General features: G+C 32.1%; 2 protein-coding genes and 1 long non-coding RNA gene across 5 annotated transcripts; all 3 read left to right on the top strand.

Annotated features, from left to right (window-relative positions):
- Window positions 1-456: 456 nt before the first annotated feature.
- Window positions 457-5,563, top strand: LOC105331868 (putative ammonium transporter 1). 2 transcript variants are annotated; one of them, XM_066083734.1, is made up of 8 exons: window positions 457-691; window positions 1,513-1,602; window positions 1,747-1,824; window positions 2,698-2,801; window positions 3,558-3,695; window positions 3,996-4,214; window positions 4,868-5,006; window positions 5,389-5,563. In XM_066083734.1, the coding sequence occupies exons 1-8, from the start codon at window positions 625-627 to the stop codon at window positions 5,502-5,504; spliced, it is 951 nt and encodes a 316-aa protein (XP_065939806.1). In that variant the 5' UTR covers window positions 457-624; the 3' UTR covers window positions 5,505-5,563. The 2 variants fall into 2 exon arrangements, with proteins under 2 accessions (XP_065939806.1, XP_011432540.3); XM_011434238.4 differs by having other exon boundaries at window positions 1,747-1,971; window positions 5,389-5,559.
- Window positions 5,564-5,761: 198 nt separating this feature from the next.
- LOC136275264 (uncharacterized) lies at window positions 5,762-6,717 on the top strand. The gene is made up of 2 exons (XR_010713807.1): window positions 5,762-5,962; window positions 6,336-6,717. It is a non-coding gene; the product is annotated as an uncharacterized lncRNA (long non-coding RNA).
- A 3,460-nt stretch (window positions 6,718-10,177) lies between these two features.
- Window positions 10,178-21,272, top strand: LOC105331867 (putative ammonium transporter 1). Of its 2 annotated transcripts, XM_034482437.2 has the most exons (10): window positions 10,181-10,355; window positions 11,829-11,918; window positions 12,869-13,096; window positions 14,263-14,339; window positions 14,929-15,066; window positions 16,832-17,056; window positions 17,604-17,742; window positions 17,838-17,932; window positions 18,158-18,296; window positions 20,337-21,272. In XM_034482437.2, exons 1-10 carry the CDS (start codon window positions 10,304-10,306, stop codon window positions 20,471-20,473), a joined length of 1,320 nt encoding a protein of 439 aa, XP_034338328.2. In that variant the 5' UTR covers window positions 10,181-10,303; the 3' UTR covers window positions 20,474-21,272. The 2 variants fall into 2 exon arrangements, with proteins under 2 accessions (XP_065939803.1, XP_034338328.2); XM_066083731.1 differs by lacking the exon at window positions 18,158-18,296 and having other exon boundaries at window positions 10,178-10,355.
- The last annotated feature ends 1,998 nt before the right edge of the window (window positions 21,273-23,270 follow it).

Here is a 23,270-nt window from a genome sequence, read left to right as displayed (position 1 = left end):
ATCCGCGTAAAATGTTGTTACAATTATATTTCATATAATGTTTTCAATCGTGTGTATCGCAAATTTTACATAAAATGGCATACATGCATGTTCGGGTTACATAATGAAATTTCAAACTAGCGTGTTGTGCTCATAAACAAATGTATATAATGGTGCTTATATGTCGATGATGATGATGAAGATGATAAAATCATGACGATAAAGATGATATTTACATACTGCGAGGTGTTATTTATAATTTACTTTTTCATATCTGCGAACAAAAGTAAAGCTATGAGAATGAACAGACAATATTTTAAAGCTCTTATATTTACAGTTCGACAACATTAAAAACCCCTCTTCCTTAGAAAGAGTGACACAATTTGACAATATGCCCAAAAAAGAGTTTGTATGCAATGCGGCATTTAAATCTCCAGGATGTGACCTACTGTTTAAAAAAGATATATTACAATGCAAGTCCTGGTATACTCAACGGTTGAATGGCCAGCACCTACAACCTAATACAACAAATCGATGTCTAAACGACAAGGAAGCTAGGTAAAATGTAATAATATCTACGTACCGCGTGAGAATGAGATTGATACTTAATGGAAAATAATGTTGGATTTGGGTAATCAGTGAGAAATGGATTCATGGACGGAATACGATTGGTGCTTGTTCTCCATAGCAACTACAGCAGTAGGCTTCCTGTGTAAGTGTTCTATCCTGTTCTCAATTTTTAAAGAGGCCATTCATAACTTTCTGCAATGCCAGTGTTGTATATAATGAAACAAGATTTAGTGAAACAGTATTTTCCGTATTAACTTTAATCATTGATGAGTTATTCATTGATAAAAATAGAAGTTCACATTCTTTAAAGTCAATGAACATTCTAAACCAACAAAGCGAAACAAGTGCAAGAGTATCTGGGACATGAAAAAATTGATTTGCACTGAATAATCAACAACAATTAACAACTTAATATACCGTTCTGATAGGTGGCTGATTTTAGGCTCACTAGTTAGTAAATAAATTACATTTGATGAAAAAAGGTAAAAATAAGTCTTTCTTGTACCAATAACAGAAGACTTATTATGAAATGAAGGGACAGAGAATGCAGATCGTACATTCTTGTAGCTTTAGCAGTTCAGAAAAAATTTATCTCGGGGGTGGGGAGGGGGGAGAGTGGTGGTTCCGAGTGATATTCAGGTTTGGCAGGGAAGATCTTTTGAATTTACTGGGGGGGGGGGGGGGTTCCAGACTACCGCCCCCTCTAGATCTGCACATGGTACGTATAGTACATGTACATATAGTACTAGTATATGGGTTTTAAGAGTTATTTACATGGTGGCAGAGCCTCGAGTTTGTTAGAGTATGACTGTTTGGGTTCTGTTTGAGTTGGGATCGAATATTGAAAAGCATGCTCTCAGTATTTTGGTATCTTAAGGTATCTAATTTTCGTATATGCAATAACATCGACAGAATACACTTGGAATGATTTTACATTGCACCTCTTTTTATTGGCTTGATTAGTTATTCAATGTGGACTTACTCTCCTGGAGGCCGGTACTGTAAGGAGTGAAACCACAAAGAGGATCGTCATCAGAAATATTGTGCTCTTAGGTTAGTTCATGTAAAAATTGATTAAAGACTTAATGAAATGAAAAATGATGAAGAAAAACCCCCCCACAATAAATACAGAGAATAAGGGATTTTCAGGTCGTAATATGCAAATTTGCCAACATATGTATAATCGTTTTCTTTCAGTCATCTCAGGTGCTGCCTTTTGGTTGGTCGGATATACTTTTGCCTACAGTGATGGCGGTGATGCTGATAAATTGATCGGTTTTACATTTTTCACATCTTCACATCTTTCACCATTATCTTTGATCTACATCCCATACACAGCTATTGCCTCTACTATCGCGTATGGCGCTGTCGCAGAGCGGTGCTCGGTCGTTGCCTACTTAGTATACACTGTTTTTATATCAGGTATGTATCAGCAACCGTTAATGATACAATGTCACTTTATGATTTATGTACATTTTTAAGCACTGCAATTAAAGAAAGTTACATGATTCAAAACTAAGGCATTGCTTACCTGTTCGTACATGTACTGTCATACAGGTACCAGGTACACCTGACCTACATGTATGGCTAACTTATAATATCGAATACATGTACGTATACCATGCATGAAAAAGGATAGTCTAGGAATTCTTACAAACAGCAATAACACCGTTTTTCGGCGTTTTTGTAACTTGTTAAAATAGTATTCACTCAGTTCTCTACCACGCACTTATATGCATATAAATAATCAGTTTATAACGTTTCCAATATAAACCAACGAAACGGATATATTTTATTTTCAATCACCAGCATACATGAACGTTGATGCATTATCAAAGTCGTTGTGAGACAATTGTGAAATTATTACACATGAAAAGCACCCGTAAGGCTCACTGAAACTAATTAGATTAATGTATCTTCTACGTAAGAACCTATTTAATAAATTACATGTATGTTTTTATAAGCGATATTATTTCTATACATCTTCTAGACATCTTCATGACATCTTCCAAAATAGCTTCATTTGTCATATAATGTAATTTGTACAAAAACGTCGTTCATATGTCGTACAAATTAATACCCGAAAATACAATTATAAAAAGTCTCTTTTCCTCCCATTAAGTCATAAAAGTACCTTTTTCTTGGCAGGCTTCATCCAGCCAGCAGTCGCACACTGGGCCTGGCACAATAATGGCTGGTTATTCGTTGGAGAACGAGAACGCTACTACAAACTCAACGGTATTGGTTTTCAGGTGATTAATAACTATGGAATAAGGAATCATTCTTTGAGAATTGTAAGGTGATGATATTGGTCGAGTTATGGTTAAATCCAATAAAGTCCGAGGACTTTATTTATGACAGATGTGATCACGATCCGATCGAAATTATCACCTCATAGTATCCAAAGAATGATTCCTTTCTTTTAATTATGGAAAAAAAAATAGAAAATAGAATCGTTGACAAATACGCTGAATATGTAAATATTAGTGAATACTAGACCTTTTATAGCCGAACAGCTTCTCTAAAGTCATGCATGAAAACAAGCAGAATAGAAATGTTTTAGTTTATTAATTAATAGCATTGGTTTAATAAATGAATTTAATATTCTATTATTAGTTAAATACGATATAAAAAGGTTTGGGGCAGTTTACGAGAAGCGGTTTATAGAAAAAGCGCAAACTGTCCCAAATAATTTTACATATTAATATTGTATTAAACTAATGAGTACTAAATTCTTTGCTTATATTTTAACTTATTTGTAATTAGTTGTAGATAAAAACAGTCATTTTACCTTTAAAATTACATCAAATTGTACAATATTGAAACGTAACATAAGGCGGATTGATACGGTTTTGACGTTAGTTTTACTGTGACGTAGGCAACAATCTTTATACGATATTAAAACAAGTTCTTAGCCAATCAAAAATCTCGTTACAACGATGATCAAAATTTAATTATTTATGTTTAGCAAAACTCTTTATTGCTGTGCGCGTATTGTACGTTAACAGGACTGGGCAGGTGGTGGCGTGATTTACGTAGCAGGGGGGATAGCTGCCCTGACCGGAGCCATAATGGTGGGTCCCAGAAAATGTCGCTTCCATAATAGCTCTGGAACTGTAGTCCCCATCAGAAATCACTCAGTGACAGTAAGTGTTGAATTAAAGTAAACGCTTGGCAGATATTGTTTTCTAATGAATAAGTGTATTATATTTTTTTATTTGAGCAGACAAAACTTGTCAATTTCATAAGCTCAAAATATCATAATTATGATATAATATGAAATAATATTAAAAGAAGATTTAAAAAATATGTAATTATTTTACTATCATGCGATGTGTATTTGAAAAAAAAAAAGCTAAACAAAAGCACTAGGTTTTTCAGCGTGTATTGATTATCTAAACCATTAATACCCAAGTCTCACAATTTTACTTTACAAATTCCTACAGGTCGCTACAGTCGGTGGCTGTTTTCTACTTTTGGGCATGTTGGCCATAAATGGTGGGCCTCGGCATCTGCTTACTGATATTGGCGATGTCCTCCCTAAATACGTCATCAATAAAGTTATCTCCAGCACAGGCGCTGCTTTCACTTCATTACTCTTTTATCGACTTTTTGAAAAATCATGGAGTCTACTTGTTTTTATTAACGGTGCAATAACTGGCATGGTAAGTAAACAAATTCAAGGATAATCAACTGTGTCACATGCATGCATTTATTTATATTTTCAATTACTATATAACCATTTGAACTGGTTAGGTAAAAAAATACTGTCCTAATTTTCTAGATTTGCCTATTTTTGTTTAACAAGAAATCATACATATTTTTGAGGATTAAAAACACATCTATGATGTACTGTGATATACCGCACGCGTTTAGATCAGACGCTAAAATGATTACATGTGAAAACATGCTATGTCAAGTGGCACACAAGCTTCATGATTATTTGATATAGGTCATGCATTACACGTTTTTCATTTTTTTTCTTTTTCAAATTCTTGAAAATTTGGGTCGGTCTAGAAATACATGTAATAAAAAAGTGGCCTAATAAAAGATTCACATTAATGTACAACAGAATTACTCAATTTCTTAATTTACTGAGAGAGAGAGAGAGAGAGAGAGAGAGAGAGAGAGAGAGAGAGAGAGAGAGAGAGAGAGAGAAAGAGTTCCCTCTTTTAAGTTATACATTAGTTTTATTATTTGAGCTTTTCATTCTTGTTTCTGTTTCCATTTAGAATACATCGAATCTTTTAATTCAACTACATTATAGTGATTTTTGAAAATACATTTTGGCATTGAAAATTTTGATTTTATTTACTAGGTTGCAATTTCTGCTGGATGTGATGTCTATGAATATTATGCCGCATGCATTGTGGGTATTTTGGCTGCCGTTGTTTACAGACTATTTTCCATCACCTTGGTCAAAGTTCTTATTGATGACCCACTTGATGCTTTTGCAGGTATATCTCTTAGTATTATTACTGTATTTCGCTGAGGGTTCGGACCAAAAAAATACTGAAGCAGAATAATTTCCCAAATGTCTTTTAAAATGCATGGAGTTTCCGACGTGACATTTATGTTTTGTTACATGCGTGATCTTACGAAAAAATGTATTTTATGGAATTGAAATTTCGTTCTTTTTTGTTTGCAAGGGGGGGGGGGGGGGGGGTAAATGTTGAATCACATGGGCAACTTAGATATTAATAGACTTTTTTCTTGCTATATTGTATTTATGTGGTGGTACCTTTAGCGGGCATTGTAAACTATTTATATGAAACACTTGTTTATTGTTATACAACCTTCTACGGTTGTTGTACTTGTTTGTTATTTTATTTTTTACAGTATACGTTGGAGGAGGTAGCTGGGGCCTAATTGCATTGGCATTCTTTGACAACAGCAAAGGGATAGTGTATGCTTATAACATCAAATCAGCACATGCAAGTCATCTTTATATTTAATAAACGAAAACATTCCTATAACTTCGCCAGTATTTGAAATACGTGAAATAAATATAGTTTTCGTAAAAATCAAAATAGATATTTTTGATTAAACATATAAATGAAAACGTACAACTTAAACCACCTTAACATAACTTACATATGTTGCTGTTATGTAATCCCTCATCTTCGCTAGCCAAGGGTTTTCGGTCCACTTTGCTCCCCATAAATGGGGAGCAAAGTGGACCGAAAACCCTTGGCTAGCAAAGATGGTAATCCCTATTCAAAGTAAAATCAGTTGTCTTTCAAATCCATCAGTGAAGCCCACTTAATCTGTGTTTCTGTGGTTTAGTTCCTTGGTTGGCAGTGTGTAGGGATGGCATCCATCGCAGTCTGGACAGCCCTGCTCTCTGGCCTCGTATTTGGATTGTTGAGGTGTTTTGGTATCTTGAGAGTATCCACAGAAGTGGAGGAAAGAGGTGAACTATTGACACAGATTTGAGGATTTTGCAAAATTCAAAATGCTAATCTAGATCTATAATATGAATATTAGCATAAATATATGAATGAGTTCATGTACATGTATATATATGCTCAGGATTATGTATCTCTTTAACGTTTTTTCGTCTTTATCAAGTTTAATTCTTATATTGTTTGCATACATTAATGATTGAAAACACTATACAAAGTAAAACTTTATAAATGTCCCTTAGTTGCAAATGAAACTTGATTTAAAAAATAAAAAAACATAAAATCTTGATGTATCTCCAATTACTGTACACATCTACATGTATACAAACACATTTCAATACTGTATATCTTATTTAAAGAAAGAGTTACGCAATTTTTCAGTTTCACATTCGACAACATTTTCTAATGAGGCATTTGATGGAGAAGTGGAACGAAATACACGAGAAGAACATACTGCAAATACAGAGAGACTGGACGACACTGTCAATGGTCACCCGAACTCGCCTTGGTACATGCACTGGTACAATAACCCAGCCTATCTAGTCAATGACCGTGATTATATCACCAAACTTTGATGTTTGTCTTCAAAATCAGTTGTCATCATAATCAAAAGTAGAGGAAACGCTCTTTAACAAATCTTTAAACATTTTTCACCTTCATATCCGGTGAATTTTATGATTTTGTTTTTGCATGTATATGCATGTATTAATAACTGTTTATACATGATGCTAAAGTATAATATAAACAGAATCCCCAAAAGCAATGGGTTTTTTTTTTATTTAATTAGATGTTTAATCCGATCTTGAGGAACACTATTCATTTAAATAAACTCACATATTTCGTTCACTTTCAAACAGACACACAGACAGAACAACAGATTTTTCACGATCCAGCCCGTTTGAAGTAAAAATATTAAACATCATGTTTACAAAGTATTGCCATTTTTAACGTTAAACACCTTTCACACTGTCACGATTTTGAGCTACGATTACGTACGATTTCAATAACCGGACATTTTTGGGGCTCATCGTAGACATAGTCGTAATTTTATTGCAGCAAATCGCCAAATGCGGCTTTTATTTTTTGAGCATGTTCAAAACAACTGTTTTTTAAGTATTCCTAGATAGACTTCTACTGGACACTTGCACTGCACTCTTGCACATAGTTGCAATAAATCTTCGACGTTCGTAGAAAACTATGTAGTACTTCCGATGCAACGACTTTCCTACGATCTACCCCTAGTATATTACGAGTTCCTACGATTGTTTCTCGAATCTTCCCCGTGTGTCCTCCGAATGAGAAGTAATGTAGTTTGATTTGATATGAATACACTACGAAAACAAATGCGACTTGGGACGAGTACATCACCAGAACTTTGCGAGTGAAATAGGAATTAGTAAGAAAATAGGAGAATGATCAATGTTTTGCAATGTATTCCTTTTTTATTACTTAGTAATACTTACAGAACCTTGTCTTTCGAAATTTTACATATATTTGCAATGTCTTCTTTCTAAAAGAAAATGTTTTCTCTTTATCGATAATCTTATTCAGGGAACAAAGTAAAAATTACTGCTACTGTTTCATGTTTGTTTAAACAACTGATGAACCAAAAAATTATTGCGATTTTCGTGTTAGTTTATAGTTACTATAATAAACGCCCGTCAGCAAATTATCAAAACATGTACAATGTTTGGTCACAGATGCAAATATTGTCACAATATAGATTTTGTAGGTCATTTTTACCCACTAATTAACATCACTTTGTACGTGTTCTTTTTTGTATAAATCTATATTTGTAAAATAATAAATATGTTAATTAATACACCAAATATATATTCGTAAAACTCGTAACAATACGCGGGGATATCGTGTGTCAATCGTACAATTTCGTATTCAGTCTTAAGAATACAATTGTATAAAATCGTCTTCATCTTACCTACTCGTAGGACGATCTTAACACATTCGTTACTTTATCGCCAAAATTCGTACACACATTCGTCACAACTTGTCCTGGTATCGCACAAACATCGTACATTGTTGAACATACATCGTAGTTGTGTTGTACTAGATTCGAAAAAAACACATCTAAAACACTACTATTATAAAATCATTGAGCAGTTTTAATTAAAGAGCGAGTCACTTGCCTAATTTCAAGTATTTTTGAGTGATCCTATAGATATCGCTATATACTTTTTCACAATACTATTCAATGTAAAAGATTTACGTTTGCTCATAATCAAGGGGTACGAAGGTGGTTTAACGAGGAATCATAGTTCATCACAGAAAATGTAATAGTGCTGATTTTTAAAGTCATTTTTAGCCAAAAACTGACCTATTCTTATAAAAATATTAGAAATTAATTTTCAACTACTTTTTTCAAAAAACAAAATTCTTTTCTGAAATTCCCGTTACTTTTCAAAGATTATGATAATTACATTAAATGCAAATTTCTTCTGTTAGGTCTAAAATAATGTCAAAAGTTCAAATATGTATTGTCTCAGCGGTATAGCTTTATTCCGGTTTACATAAGCTAAATCAAATACATGTAAATCTTCCATTAAAGAATTTTTTTTTAAATGAAAATTTTAATGAAAAGGCATACATATTAAGTTTCCTTTTAAAATATTATTGGCTGCTTCAAACAAAACTGCCCGTTGGATTTTTTAAAAAAAATAATTGCGTACTTTTTCTTTACAAATATTGCTTGAATTAACAAGGAAATATTAGTTTGATATTGCTATAAAAGCAGGAAATTGATAAAAATAAATATTACTCATACCTTTTTAGTTTGTATTTTGTGTATAAATTTCAGTCCTCAAACTCAATTAAAACTGGTGAATATACTAATCAATTTTACAAAATCATAAACTATATAGAGAAGAGATCACGTATAGAATAATTGTGACAGTACATAAATCGTAGGTTCGCCATCCTCGGATACACTAGTGTTCTTACAGCTGCATACACATATTTCGATGTGTTTTTACCTAGAATATTCCCACATGTCTTTGTGTCGATATCTTTGACCGTGTTCTCATGATTTGTAACAATAATTGGTATGTGAGAGAAAGCTTAATTTGATAATTTCTTGACTGAATGTCATAAAATATTTCAAAAGTCTTATTCGGAAGAAATAATCTATTTTCTATCAATTACGTAATACCATATAAAATACTCTTTCTACCCCATTCCCAGAGGCTGAGTCATCTATATACTTGTACATTTATTCTCTGGGATATCGAAAACATTCATAAATTTTCAAAACAGGTAAAAGTTCTTTTCAAACAATTCAATTTATCCTTGTGCTTGTATTTCTGCCGAATATAATTTCTTCTGTAATTGAAAGGGCAGGCCGGGGCAAAAATTGGACAAGTTTCGTTATCTTTGCCTTCATCGTCCTTTTACACCCCTTTTAGAGAAGGGAGGCAACAAACCTCATATCCACTATTTCTTATACGCATGGGCCAACCAAGTCAAAGATTCCCAGGATTCATCTCATTCTCCAATGGTCTTCTCTGTGTTGCTCTTTATTTCCCTTTCCTTCTCTTACTCTCTGGAGATCAATGTATCGCTATTCTTGAGCACAGGTCCTATTCATTTCCATCGCCGTTTGGTAATAATGGTGCCATGTCCTCTTAACTGGAAAGGATCTCGGAGTACTACACATATAGTATGCTAGCATTAGTCGGAGGAACGTGGTAAGAAAGAACTGTGATTTATAAATTGTGAGTCTATCACGATCGTTTTGTAACATTCGCATCCATATAGAATGGTTAGTGTTTTACATTCTAGTATAGCTGCAGCTTGGTGTTGGTTCTGTATGGTACAGACCTCCAGATGTTGTTCATTCCGCAATACAGATTTCTGGCATTAACTATAGTATGCTGTAGGTTTGATGATACTATCCAGGCTAGGTAAATCTTTTTATTTTTGAGTTTAGTTATGAATATAAATATTTGAATCATACGCATGTTGTGTCTCTTTTTTCTGTGCTGTGTGCTAACGGTATTGATTCAATATTCCATTACTATTTTATTACATATATTTTTTGGTCAATTCAATATTGTATATTTAGCACATATCTTTTTAATTCGTCATACAATGTATGTTTTGTTGTGATCAAGGTACTACATTGAGGATGTTTTTTACATGTAAGAAAAAAAAAGCATTGAAATTCGTTAAAAAAAGTATGGGTAATTGAAGACGTTTTGAACGCTTGACTGTCTATGTCGACGATCTATTTTTACGACATTTAACGAGGAAGTTAGCTGACATACTGCGCATAAACTAGTTAGAATTCTACCAAGAAATAATTTTAAATTGCAATACAATATTTACAGTGTTGCAATATGACATCTGTGAGTAGTTTTCCAGTGTTGTCGTTTTATGTTGGCGTAATCTGTAAGTATTTGACATCATGTTCATTTTTAAAAATCGTACCGGTCATACCATGCACACGTGAAATGCTTAAATGTCATTGTAAAGAGTTTAGTCAAAATTTACTTTCCGCTTTTAATCTCACGAAGATCGCTACACTAGGATCTTCCTAGTGTAGCGATCTTCGTGAGCGGATCTTCCTAGTGTAGCGATCTTCGTGAGCGGATCTTCCTAGTGTAGCGATCTTCGTGAGCGGATCTTCCTAGTGTAGCGATCTTCGTGAGCGGATCAAAGGATCTGATTTTAATCAGATTGTTGAGTTATAAGCGATATAAACACCGCACAATTCGTTGTTATGTAAACACAACGCTCAGATCACGTTTCTGTTTTACATTTTGAATGTTATTACAGGTTTAGACTTAATTTTGAATATGATAGATGCTAAATACTTTTTATTAATGTTTAAAATGAATAAGCAGATATATACAATCAGCTTGAAAAACATATTAACTAGGATATTTAACCAATATTAAAAAAAAAACATGTCACCAACCTTTTTAACATAACAAAGAAACGTGAGCTCGGTATCTAATTGCTTATAACATAACTCTGTTCTCACAATCAAAGTTTAGTTGATCATTTGAAACACACTACTAAATTATTGTAAACAATTTAAAAATTGACCAAATTAAAAACGTTACTTTGCCTCGTTACCTAAAGTTAACTGACTGGTTGAAAACTGGTTTTAAAAAAGATTATTACTTGCGGTTCAAATGAAATCAGGTGGTTCTTGGAGTGCTTTTAGTATGGCCCAATGGGTCAGGGTGAAGGATTTGTAAATTTTGGGGAACTTACCCCAAGAATAGTAAATAAACAGACCTTGAGACGCATTTATTATAGAACATTTGGTATTAGGTAATAAACATTGCGGACGTCAAGTTATTTGAGTCGTTTATATAATCTAAGGGTATATTACATATATTTGCATCTTAATACGTACCCCAAAACACACCTTTAGATTTTTTAGAAGACTGACATTGTAATCAGTTGTGTTATGTTAATCTTTAAGTTTGGGGGGTCAACGTTTTTTAATTTTTGCTATGTAGTTGTGCAGAATTATAAAGGATTAATAAAATCATAAAACCTTGCAAAATTGCTCTTTGTGAGAACAATGATACTTTTCTATTAATAATTATAAGTATACATTTGTTAAAAAAAAACCTCATGTGATGCTTATTTACATTGACTTTAAACATCAAAAACTTGTGTCATTTTCCTATGCCAGATTTTCGCCAAAAAAAGACCTTAAACATATAAACATATAAACCTTTATTACTTTTTCCAGTGTCAAGATGTACAGTTGTAAGAAATGAAGAAGAATATAACCTTTTTTTTCATTTTTAATCAACTTGATATGATAGATATTTATTTGAATTTACTTTAAATTAGTTTCTTTATTTTCTTTGATTTGTTTCTGATGCTTTCTATTTTGTTTAGTATTACAACTTGGATTTGTCATACGCGAGGTTGGTGCTGTCTGCATCAGCGATACAAAGAGAATAATCATCAGGCACTTTGTCAATCTACGTGAGTCAACTTTAAAATGGATGATTATTTGTCTAGTTGTTATCTTTGCATTTTCTTACACAATTTATAATAAATACATGTAATCATTTTCGTTAAACTCGAATTCCATTAAACTGGAATGTTCAATCAAATTGTAAAATCACCCCAGGGGGCGTGATGTAAGAGTGCGACTTTAATTTCTTCACTACTGGACTCAGTACATTGTACAGAGCCTTTACCAAAATTGTAAAAGTGAAAAGTGTTACGGGTTCTGATAAAAGAGTGGGACTGTATTTGTCATTAATTAAAAATCAAGTTAAATTCACTGAAAGTTCTGATTTTTACTGCTGGACATAGAGCAGGCAAACCTAGGTCTGTATGCGTTACCAATGATGTATTTTCCTCGGGCAGAAGTCCAATTGATCTTCAAAGTTTTCGTGAAGCAATTTGAGCCCTACTTTTAAAATTTTTTACTGTGCTGTTAAAGCCAGCTATCATCATAATTCTGCTACTAACCAATTGCAAAACCTTAGTGACAAATAAGATTGAAATAAGCCAATAATTGATTCATATAGAACGATTTTTTTCTACCTTGAGTAAAAAGAAAATTATTTAATTTTGCTTCAGTTAAAGACTATAGGTAGCTTTTTCGACAACGACTGACAGAAGTTTATCAAACATAACCCTTTTGTCATTTTAGCTGTATATTAACAAATTTGCAATATAAAATTTCCAAAAGAAAATTGAAGCTCATATTTTTTTAATGGAAATAACGATGATTTTAATTTTAAATGCAAAAAATTTTACAATGTGTCCCTCTTTGGACGTGTATCAAACACTATGAACTCTAATCTATATCTGAAATCTTTATGCTTCAAGATTTTGAACCCAAAGAAGGTACAATAACGTATTTTAAAGAAATGAATCTTGTATTTTCTGTCAAATGTAATGCGTTTTTCTTTCCTTTTTAGTTATCTCCGGAGTAGTTAATTGTTCATTAGGTTACGTCCTTGCCTTAAGTGATGGTGGTGTTGCAGACAAATTTATTGGCAAGACTATTTACTATCCCAACAAGTTTTGGGATTACGTTTTCGGTCTTCATTGGATAATTGCCACTATAACCTCTTCGATAGTGGCTGGTGCTGTTGCGGAGCGTTGCAGGTTAATCGCATATTTCATTTACACTGTGTTCATAACAGGTACGTAACAAACATTATTTATTTCATATTGTCCTTTCAAATATATTTTATTTTTCAAAAAAAAATTGTTTGTCATAATGCAGAACTATTTCTAAATGAAAAATTGCAGAAAGGACAATAACTTAAAATTCCACATAACTGCAATACACTATAAATTTTTATTTTTGTAGCACATGATGATTTAGCTATCCCAGAAAAACTATACAAATCGTAATCACAAAGCAAGAAGGGCTTAGAATTTGGATTTTCCCAAATACATGTATTATTATTTTCATCTGTCTTCTTATGTGATTTCATGTCTCACATCAAAACTACTATAAATACCCAGATTAAAGCTTCCAATACCATTTTATCAGTAAATACACGATAAAAAAATTGTCGTTTTTATCAGATGTATATCTTTGATATAAAAAAGGCATGCATATTGTCCCTAATGGACAATGTACTTTTCAACTGACTAAATAATCTTTTTGACCTCAAAACATCAATATTATACATTATTTGAATATAATGTCCTGTATATCGATTAATAAGATACCTGGAGTGGTTTAACACGATTCTAGTTGTGTAAACTGCTGTAACGAGATAGATGCATTTACTGAAATTAATTGGAGTAAATCTTAAATCAATAAAATCCAGGGTTAAGATAAAAAAAAACCTAGCAAAAATTGTTTTTTTAATTACTGAATTTAACACAGCACCTAATGCAAAACAATAAAAAATTTCAACATGAATTGCTAGTTTTGTATTTTAACGTATGAATAAAAACGGACAAAATTAATAATAGCTGGCGGCAGGAATTTTAAATAATTTATATACATTCATTCGTTTGTGCTTATCGTTGTCTCTTATATGAGAGTTTAGTTTAAAACAAGGCACTAAGACACCAGCTCTATATCAGACATAAAGGACAGCCCGACTCATCTGTCCCCAATTAATTAACACACTTCGTGTTACATTTATTTGACAATGTATCTTTTTACATAGGATAATTTTATGGCACAAATATTGATTCATAACATTTTCCCCGGCCTATTGTTGCACTATAAATTCTACGGAACCCATTCTCATACAGCAGTGTGACACCACCATGCTTAACATGCCACACAATGCTAGGGGAGTGAATACCACAGTTCTAGCGTATGTAAATATGTAATCCTTTACAGGTTTTATCCATCCCGTGGTCAGGCATTGGACTTTCAACAAAAAGGGATGGTTGGACGATGCAAACATCAGTTATCAAGTACTAGCAATTTATTGATTCTCTACGATAATTTATGCCATTCGGAATACAATCGGATTTCCTAGAAATGTACGTGGATATTTTAAAGACTCGTCTTCCCAAGTCAAGGGTCCCTGATCCGCTACGCTCTATATATTTGCGGATCGGATAAGAAACTATAGACTTAGGAAGATGTTAACAAAAAGGAGTTGGTCATTCAGTTCAATTGACCATACAAGAATTATTTAATTGCTTCCAAATTTCCAAGCCATTAGCAGTTTGGATTCTATGCATGAATAAATACTTTTCATTTTAATATAACAAACACTATTCAATCAACAATGAATAGAAATGATGCCAAATAAGTTAAAACACCATTTTGAACTCATGACATTTATAATATCAAAGTTCACTTTATAAACTTTAAAGAACCAAAACTATGTAACCCAATTCCCTCGACTATATAGCTAGAATGTTCCGTGTACACATACGTAAGTCATATTAAGGATGATCCAGTCAAGTTCAAGTTTTTAAAAAGATTCATTATAAAGCTATATCTTCACTTGAAGTGGACTAATGCATTTTGTTTTCTTCATATTTACTTGTACAGGATGATGCCGGGAGCGGGGCTGTCCATGTCATGGGAGGAATCGCAGCACTCATTGGAGCCATGATGATTGGTCCTAGAACCGGTCGATTTGAACCCAGCCTTAAAAAAGATTTTAACGACAGGTGCCATTCAGTGCCAGTATGTTGCAATGCAACCTGATTTGAATATTTAAAAAAAATGAAAATACAGTTGAATGAAATTCCCGCCAAATAAATTTTTTTTCGAATCATTTTTTACTTTTGAAAAATTTTCTTTTTTCTTTTTTTGAGGGGGATATATGTAAAGTATTTAAAAGTAAACCTGGCTAAAGTAAGTTTATCTTTAAAAAAAATAATGCCTTAGTCTGTCTTTATCGCTGTCATATTGAACTTTTCACATATGTACCTTTTCAAGAATCACTTTTTCAACATTAACCAAATGTGGCAAAAAGCATCCTTGAGTAACGGGTTTTACATTTATTTCAATAAAAGGCCAGAGCCACTTTCAAGGGAAATAATCATAATAGAATGAAAAAGGTTTTAAACTCCTCATTTTAGAACTAACGATATTGACCATGATATTCAAACTTCGACGTTAGCTTCCAGATATATAGTAACATAACGTTAAAACAAATAATAACGCCCAAGGATCAGAAGGGACACTGATTGGAGCTCATAGATCACACAATCAAATAAGAAAAAAACTTTAACTTCTCAGGAACATGAGTTCTGTAAGTTCTTAAACTGATAATTTGATATAAGAGTCACATTTGTTCACATAGAACAACAATTTTTACATAGAAAAAAGAATCTCTTATTTGTTATTTGATATGCAATCTAGGCAGAATGCAGAAATTTATGTTCTTTTAAATCAAAATATCTTTTTGACTTTTGTCTATAGAGTGGGTTTTCACCACATAAAAAAAAAACAATATGATAGATATAGTTAAAGAAATTGAACTATTCTATATTTGACATTTATACAAACCAACATACGTATAACTAATTTCGAAATATGACTTAGGTAGAATGCTTTGAAATCAATCTAATATACAGATCCATAAATAAAACTCAGTGACAGGATCAAAATTTTTACTTAAAACTATAAAAAGTTATGCCTTGTAAACAACATGTAGGTAAAAACAAACTTTGTAAATATGGTAGTTTTAGTCTAGTTAACATTATAATAAGCTACTGCTGAGAAGTTATTTACATAATGAAACTCAGTGACAGGATCAAAATTTTTACTTTGATCCTGTCACTGAGTGTCATTATGTAGTTAACATTATAATAAGCTACTGCAGATCTAGAGAAGTCATTTACATAATGAAACAATTTACAAGGAAGCCGTTAGGTTTAAATATGACCCACTATAACGAAATTAGGCATTAAAATTATTAATCAAAGTACTGAAGTACTGACGGGAGTTGGTTTTATTGATTATTTATCAATGATTTTCTCACGACAGGTAGTTTGGTAGCTTTATTTGAATAATTACGTATTTTGTTTCTATTATGAATTCTCGGCATTTTCGTATAAAGAAATCTGAGCTATAAATATAAACCACAAATATGATTCATGTTGTTTAATATTGAAAGATGGAATTAACGCTATCAAACTCAACAATGCATTATGTACATGTATCAGTAACAGAATGCTTATATCTTCAATAACTATATAAAGTCTTATCAGCGATGATCATTTGAGGTTAGGTCCAAACACAGTTCAACTTCCGTTTTGCCAGAGTTACTGCATATGAGAGTTAATTAGTTAATTAAAATCAACTCCCCAAAACAATTTCATGCTATTTAGTGAATTTAACTAATCTAAAAAAAAAACATGGACAAATTACATTGTTCCATTTTTACAACTGTATTTGATACAGTACAGCTATTGGTGAAATAATGTTTCATTCCAATTAACAGATAGCTGTTTCAGGGGGAATTCTTCTGCTGATCGGGTTCGTGGGCTTCATCTGGGGATGTCGAGAACCATTTGGTGTATATCATAATAGACAATTTACTGAAGTGTTTCTTACCAATCCGTTCGTGTCCAGTTTTATTGCCGCCTTTACTTCACTCCTTATTAATCGATATTTTGGGAAAAAGTGGAGTCTATTTGTTGCCATCAATGGTGCTTTGACTGGAATGGTAAGTAGTGCGACTGCAGGACAAAATCGGTTAATGTATATATAACGCGGATAGGTTAAAGTTCTAATTAAGGCTACTCCGAGCTTAATGATCGTAGATATTATAGTCATTTCAAAAACTGTTTATTTGATGAAAATAAAACTGAATATTATCATCAAGTGAATGTATTCACTAAGATACATGTAGATAGATAGATAGATAGATAGATAGATAGATAGATAGATAGATAGATAGATAGATAGATAGATAGATAGATATCACATGTTGACCTCAATATGCGGTGGATATTACTCATGGGATTAATTTTAATATTACACTATGTGTCTTTACAAAACGCGACTTGACGTCATAATTAAACATTACAAACGTACATGCGGTTGATTGACATACAGTGAAAAAGTTAAAATCCCATTCTGTATAACATTTCAGGAAATTTAGGTAGTATTGTTTAAAAGTTGATAGATATTCCTTTTTTGTATTTTTATGTGTTACCTTAAGATGTTCGATTTTTTATATTGTAAAAAATTCATACAAACCTATTGAATAGATTGCTATTTCTGCCGGAAATGATTTTTATGAACCTTATGCCGCCGCCACAATTGGTCTGAATGCCGCCATCGTATACAGAGCCTACTCTGTTCTCTTGGTCAGATTCGGTATCGATGATCCCCTGGATGTTGTGTCAGGTATCTTATGAACGATGTATTGGCTTCAAACTAATAAACAGAATAAACCTGTTTATTTAGTTTTCTTGTTGATAAATATACATTTTGTCTTTAAGTTCACTTTGGCGGAGGCAGCTGGGGTTTGATTGCCGTGGCATTTTTTCACAGGAGCAAAGGATTGCTTCATACATGGAATAGTCAATCTGCATTAGTAAGTAATTGCAACAGATTACATTATTTCATATGTCAATTCTCGGAAGACGTAGACATAGTGTATATTGACTTTACTTTTGATATTGTTCTAAAAAGCACACATGGTACAAATGAACAGCTAAAGTTAAAATCAATATATTTAATAAATTCTTCTTTCGCATAAATTAAAAGATGGAAATAAATTATATAGATGCTGATACAAATGTCTGCTTCTATGATGTAGATACTCGGTTGGCAGATGATAGGAATGATTGCAATAGCAGTCTGGACAGCTGTACTGTCTGGAATTATGTTTGGGATTCTCAGATTTTTTGGGATCCTCAGAGTTCGTGATGAAGTTTGTGACGAAGTTCAAAATGAAGGTCAGGTGGCGTGAAACAATACAATCAACAAAACCTTCATAATTTAATAATGTTACTCGACCGTGTAGCATACTTATACATGTCTCAGATAAATTTTATTTTATTTAAAATCGAAAAACTTTTTACACACACATCAAACTATATGCCATCAGTTCATTAATAAAAAAACCTTATTTGATGATACTTTCAATATAGAGTTGTAAACATAAAAAAGAGAGAACTTTTTTCAGATCGGATCGTGATTATGCCACAGTGTATTGTTCTTTAGTGTCGATAACTCTGGACAACCTTATAGAGCAATGTGAATGATATTGATGTCATTATATGTTTACTATGGTTTCATTATCACTCATGGGCATCAACTTTTGTGGATAAAGTGAAAATCACAGTTTCAAGAATAGGTAAATACGTAAATTCGTGGCCAAGGATCCTATCAATAAAAAATGTTAATAGACATTGCACTTCAATGAACATTTAATTTCGTGGATAAATTAAACATAACAACGAAATCCACAAAAAGTGGTGTTCAGCGAATATTGATGAAACCACAGTATCTTAAAATTGTTTCTCTTGGCGATGAAATTATTTGTTTTTGTTTTAATGCAGTGTCATAAACATTGTTGACTGTAAAACATAAAGTACTGACATTTTGAGTTCTGCTACTTTGAAACAAGACTGATTCAAGTATTGGGATAATATTGTAAAGAAAAAAATATGATTCTGATCTATTGTTACACGTACACTCCATGATTAAAGAACATTTGCTGTTTGTATCTGACCTGGGGGGGGGGGGGGCAAACCTTTACAATTTTGTTAATCACCTAGTAAATCAAGTACAGAACGCATTTGCTGTTGAATAATCTAAACGTTGTATACCTCAACTTATATGCTGTTTTTTAATGTAAGAACATTATAAACATGTTAAACTGTTTTCCATACTTTTTATTTAAGTAACCCACAAGTTATAAAACCCCCAAGTGCTCTTTTTCGAGAGGCATTATTACGGGCCGCCGGAAGGCGGTCCGTTATTTGATACACATTTAAATATTGTTACTGCGTTTCTGCGGGATAGTTCATTTTTAGTAGAATTAATACTATGCTTATTTTTATGAATTAAAAGTAAATTTGTATGTAGAAAGTTTTATGCCTTTTAGAAAATATCACATATTTTTTGTCTTACTCGTAAATGAAAAGTAGGTCATACTTAGTAGATTGTCGTATTTGGCGCGTTTTTATCGAGACTATAATCTATTCGGAAAATTTCGGAGTTTTTCATTCTTTTCAAAACGGTATGCGGGACATACTAAAGACCTGAAATACTAAAGACCTGAATGTCATTAAATTTTATATAAATGATATATTTTAATTTCTATGTGTCGTGTCAAATAAAATGACTTTTGTATTTATTATATTTCCATGTAAAATGTGGTAGAAAATATCATGAAATGACATTATATTAATTATTTACGCAAGAATATGACAGAAATGAAAATTTGAATTCACTGGAAAATTTGAACTTATCCATTTTTATTTTATTATGAGGTCCCTTGAAATCATATATTTAGCTAATGCATTAAGTTTTCATTCAATACAATGCAACAACAAAAAACCCAAAATGGTTTGAAATACATAATCTCCAAGAGAAATTTTAAATGATGAGTTGAACTTTGTTTTAGAGTAATGTACAAATCATTGTGTTCTCCACTACTTCATACTATGGCAATGATCATACAATTTCCGTTAGAAATGCTTACAGTAACGAAATCGATTCTTTGTGATAATAGTAAAATGTTAAACTTCAAAACAAGTTGCAGAAAGTATATTAAAATTTACCATAAAAATTAGTACAACCAATTCTTATTTTCCTCTATGTGGTGTGTTTTTCTGTAAACAACCAATAATTCATACAACAATTATATATTTTGCGGCCCATTTGACGCTTGCGTCAATATGATTTCTTGTATGTGATATAATTCCTGATTAAATAACAAATGCGAGAACCTGATGCTGTTTTAAATTTACTTTTCCATTTAATAACAGGATTTGCAAACCCAGTATATGAACTTGGAGACATTGAGACAGAAGACCTAGAGACAGTAGACAGTACTGTGGATGGGGAAGATTTGCCAAAAGCACACAAATATGGTCAGCACAGCGTTGGTGACGTCCATCTTTGAGGCTTCACAGGGAAAAAAAATCAGTCAAATACAGAAACAGATTTAGTGACAGTCTATTGTCTCGGAACAAATACTGTAAATTTCTTTGTTTATGTACGCAAGAAGTCAATTCTGCGATTTAACCATTCTGCATCAAAAATTGCGAACGCCTAATTTTTATCATATATACATGAAGTTTCATTTAGTGTACATCTATTAAAAAAAATTAAAAGCGAGCTTTTGAAATTCGTGAAATGTGCTTCAAGCAAATTTACAAAAATTTGAATTCCTTACATTAATATATAGGGATTTGCAATAAATCAGAAACATAGATCCACAGATTTAGATCATATTTGTAATAATACGACGGGTTTTCTCAAACTTACGTAGACACAACACCAACTTAAATTCTGTTCACTGCAATTTTATAAATCAGCTATTTTTTTTTAATCAAAAACACTCTGTCAAATGATATCCAAAAATCTGGATTTTCGTTTCTTTATGTTGAATTTAACTTTTCGTTCGTTTTTAGACATTGCACAGAATGTCAAGTTTTGACCTAGTTTACTTTTCCAATTCATGTTTTTTTGGTACGATATTTATATTAAAACACATTTTAATACAAATATATAACTAGAACACTTGGCAAGTTCAACTGCCTGTGTCGTGGAATATCTAAATAACGTAACTTCTCTACATTGTATGCGACAACCCTCGTATATCATATCCGATATTTAGATAAACCGGGGTGATTAAGCTTTTTTAAAACCAGAAACTGAAAAGACGTAAACTTATAAAAATAAAATCAATTATATATCCATCAATTGGTTAATATGTTTTATTCTTTCTAGTTAAGTTGGTTGCATTTTGTATTTATATTTTCACATTAAATAATGCAAGTGTTTTTGTCAGTTTCAGTTTTATTTACTTGTATATTTATTGGTCTAAGGAATAATTTGAGTTTTGTCATTTGGTAAGATGCTTTTAATGTATTCATAAAAAAAACTACCGATAAGTGGTTTTTTTAACCCTGGTCATACGGTTAACTTTCTCTGTTTTGAACATTTAGATATCTTTTATTTATTTAATTTTTTTGGTTTTGTTTGTGAATTAGCTACATTCCTAGTGTGGCAAAGAATGATGATAGCAGTAGCTTACCACGTAAGTTAGTAGTTTTTTTTTCTTGAAGCTTCTTTTCATTTGTTATGTTCTTAAATTGCATATAATTTCGGTTTTTTTAATCAACTAGAGAAATGGAAGAACTTGCTTTACATGTGTAGCATCCACAAATGATATTATATCAGGCATTTCCCGCAATTGTGATATATCATTTTAAGGTATATACTAGAAATCCATAATTAGTCATGATGAGTGATTACAAGCTTATTTTTTGTTCTTTGAAAACGCATTGTTTTGTATACAGCCACATACCGTGACGTTAGGACGTGACTTTGTTTATGGATGCCAACACATGTAATAACTATTTCGATGATAGACACCAAATCACAGTACATCAATGTTTAGTAAGGAATCACCACTGTTGAATGGTGACCGCGCCAGGATAAGTGGGCGACAGACCAAGATTGTATCGACCGTGTGTGCATAAACATCGGGTCAGGAGGTCATACGCAAAACAGTTACTATGATTATCGAACGAACTTAAGAAGACTGTTGCGTTATTTTGTAAAATTTAAAACTAATATGTTCATTATTAATTTGAGGAATTTTTTAATGTCAAATGCATTTCAGTTTTACTGCATTTTAGAAAAGCAAACACTGATTAAATCATAAGTGATTTAAACACGTTAAAAGTCAGTACTTACTCATAGATAAATACAATTAAAGTAAACGTAGTGTATAAATATGGTACAAATCTGATTATTTTTAGGATTAATTTCATTCATTCTGTCTATAAGTTGTGCTCCATATGCAAACATTGCTTGAACTATGAAGGATAATATTGCCTTGGTGTTACTATTGAAACAGGAAGTTAAAGAGATTGATTTCATTATACTGACCAGTGCGCTGAAAGAGTAAAGTTTTCATTTGTTCAATCTATATACACAGGGGATTTTTTTTTTACTGATTTTACATAACTTATCAATAAAGGGAGAAATCAAGTCTTAAGGAAGTACGCCTTAATTGATAGATAGGCATCCTTATATAATAATATATGTATAAACATGTAATGTCCTTCCGGGTGCATCAACAAGTCCTTAAATATTTTGACCCAGTTTCTTAATTAATAATACGAAAACTTTTGAAGAATTTGAGTTTTGTCATATCTTGATTAAAGCTGTCATAAGTGTATTTCAGAAGTTACATTCGGAGGAAATAATCGCATTTAAAAAAAATTAAATATATAAATGTAACATAGGTTATAAAAATTCTGTTCCATTTCCTCAGATTTTGCACATGCTCATAGAATGTAAATACATGTCATTCGAAACATGAAATTATTCAAAACATGTTCTTTTATTTGAGATAATTATAGTTGTGCGAGTTATTTCAATGGTCAACGTTTCTTCTTTCATACGAAACTAAATATATACAATGATGAATTTTAATGTGACATTACCTCCCTTTTTAGAGAAGTACGAAGTACTGAAAAACCCATTAAAATTTAAAATAAACATATTTACATCAAACGACTAAGGTAGTCTGCACCCACATTGTCTTTACCTTTAATTGCATGTATAGTAAACCTGTAAGGTTGCAAAGTAAGCGCCCAGCGCATAAGTCTAGGGTTAGTGACCTTAGCCTTATTTAAGTACACAAGTGGGCTATGATCTGTCTCTAAAATGAACTCATGTCCATA

This window comes from Magallana gigas, chromosome 5 (genome assembly GCF_963853765.1).
Source record: "Magallana gigas chromosome 5, xbMagGiga1.1, whole genome shotgun sequence".
Classification (NCBI taxonomy): domain Eukaryota; kingdom Metazoa; phylum Mollusca; class Bivalvia; order Ostreida; family Ostreidae; genus Magallana; species Magallana gigas.
Note: the sequence above shows the minus strand (reverse complement) of the source record. Positions and strands in the feature narration are given on the sequence as shown.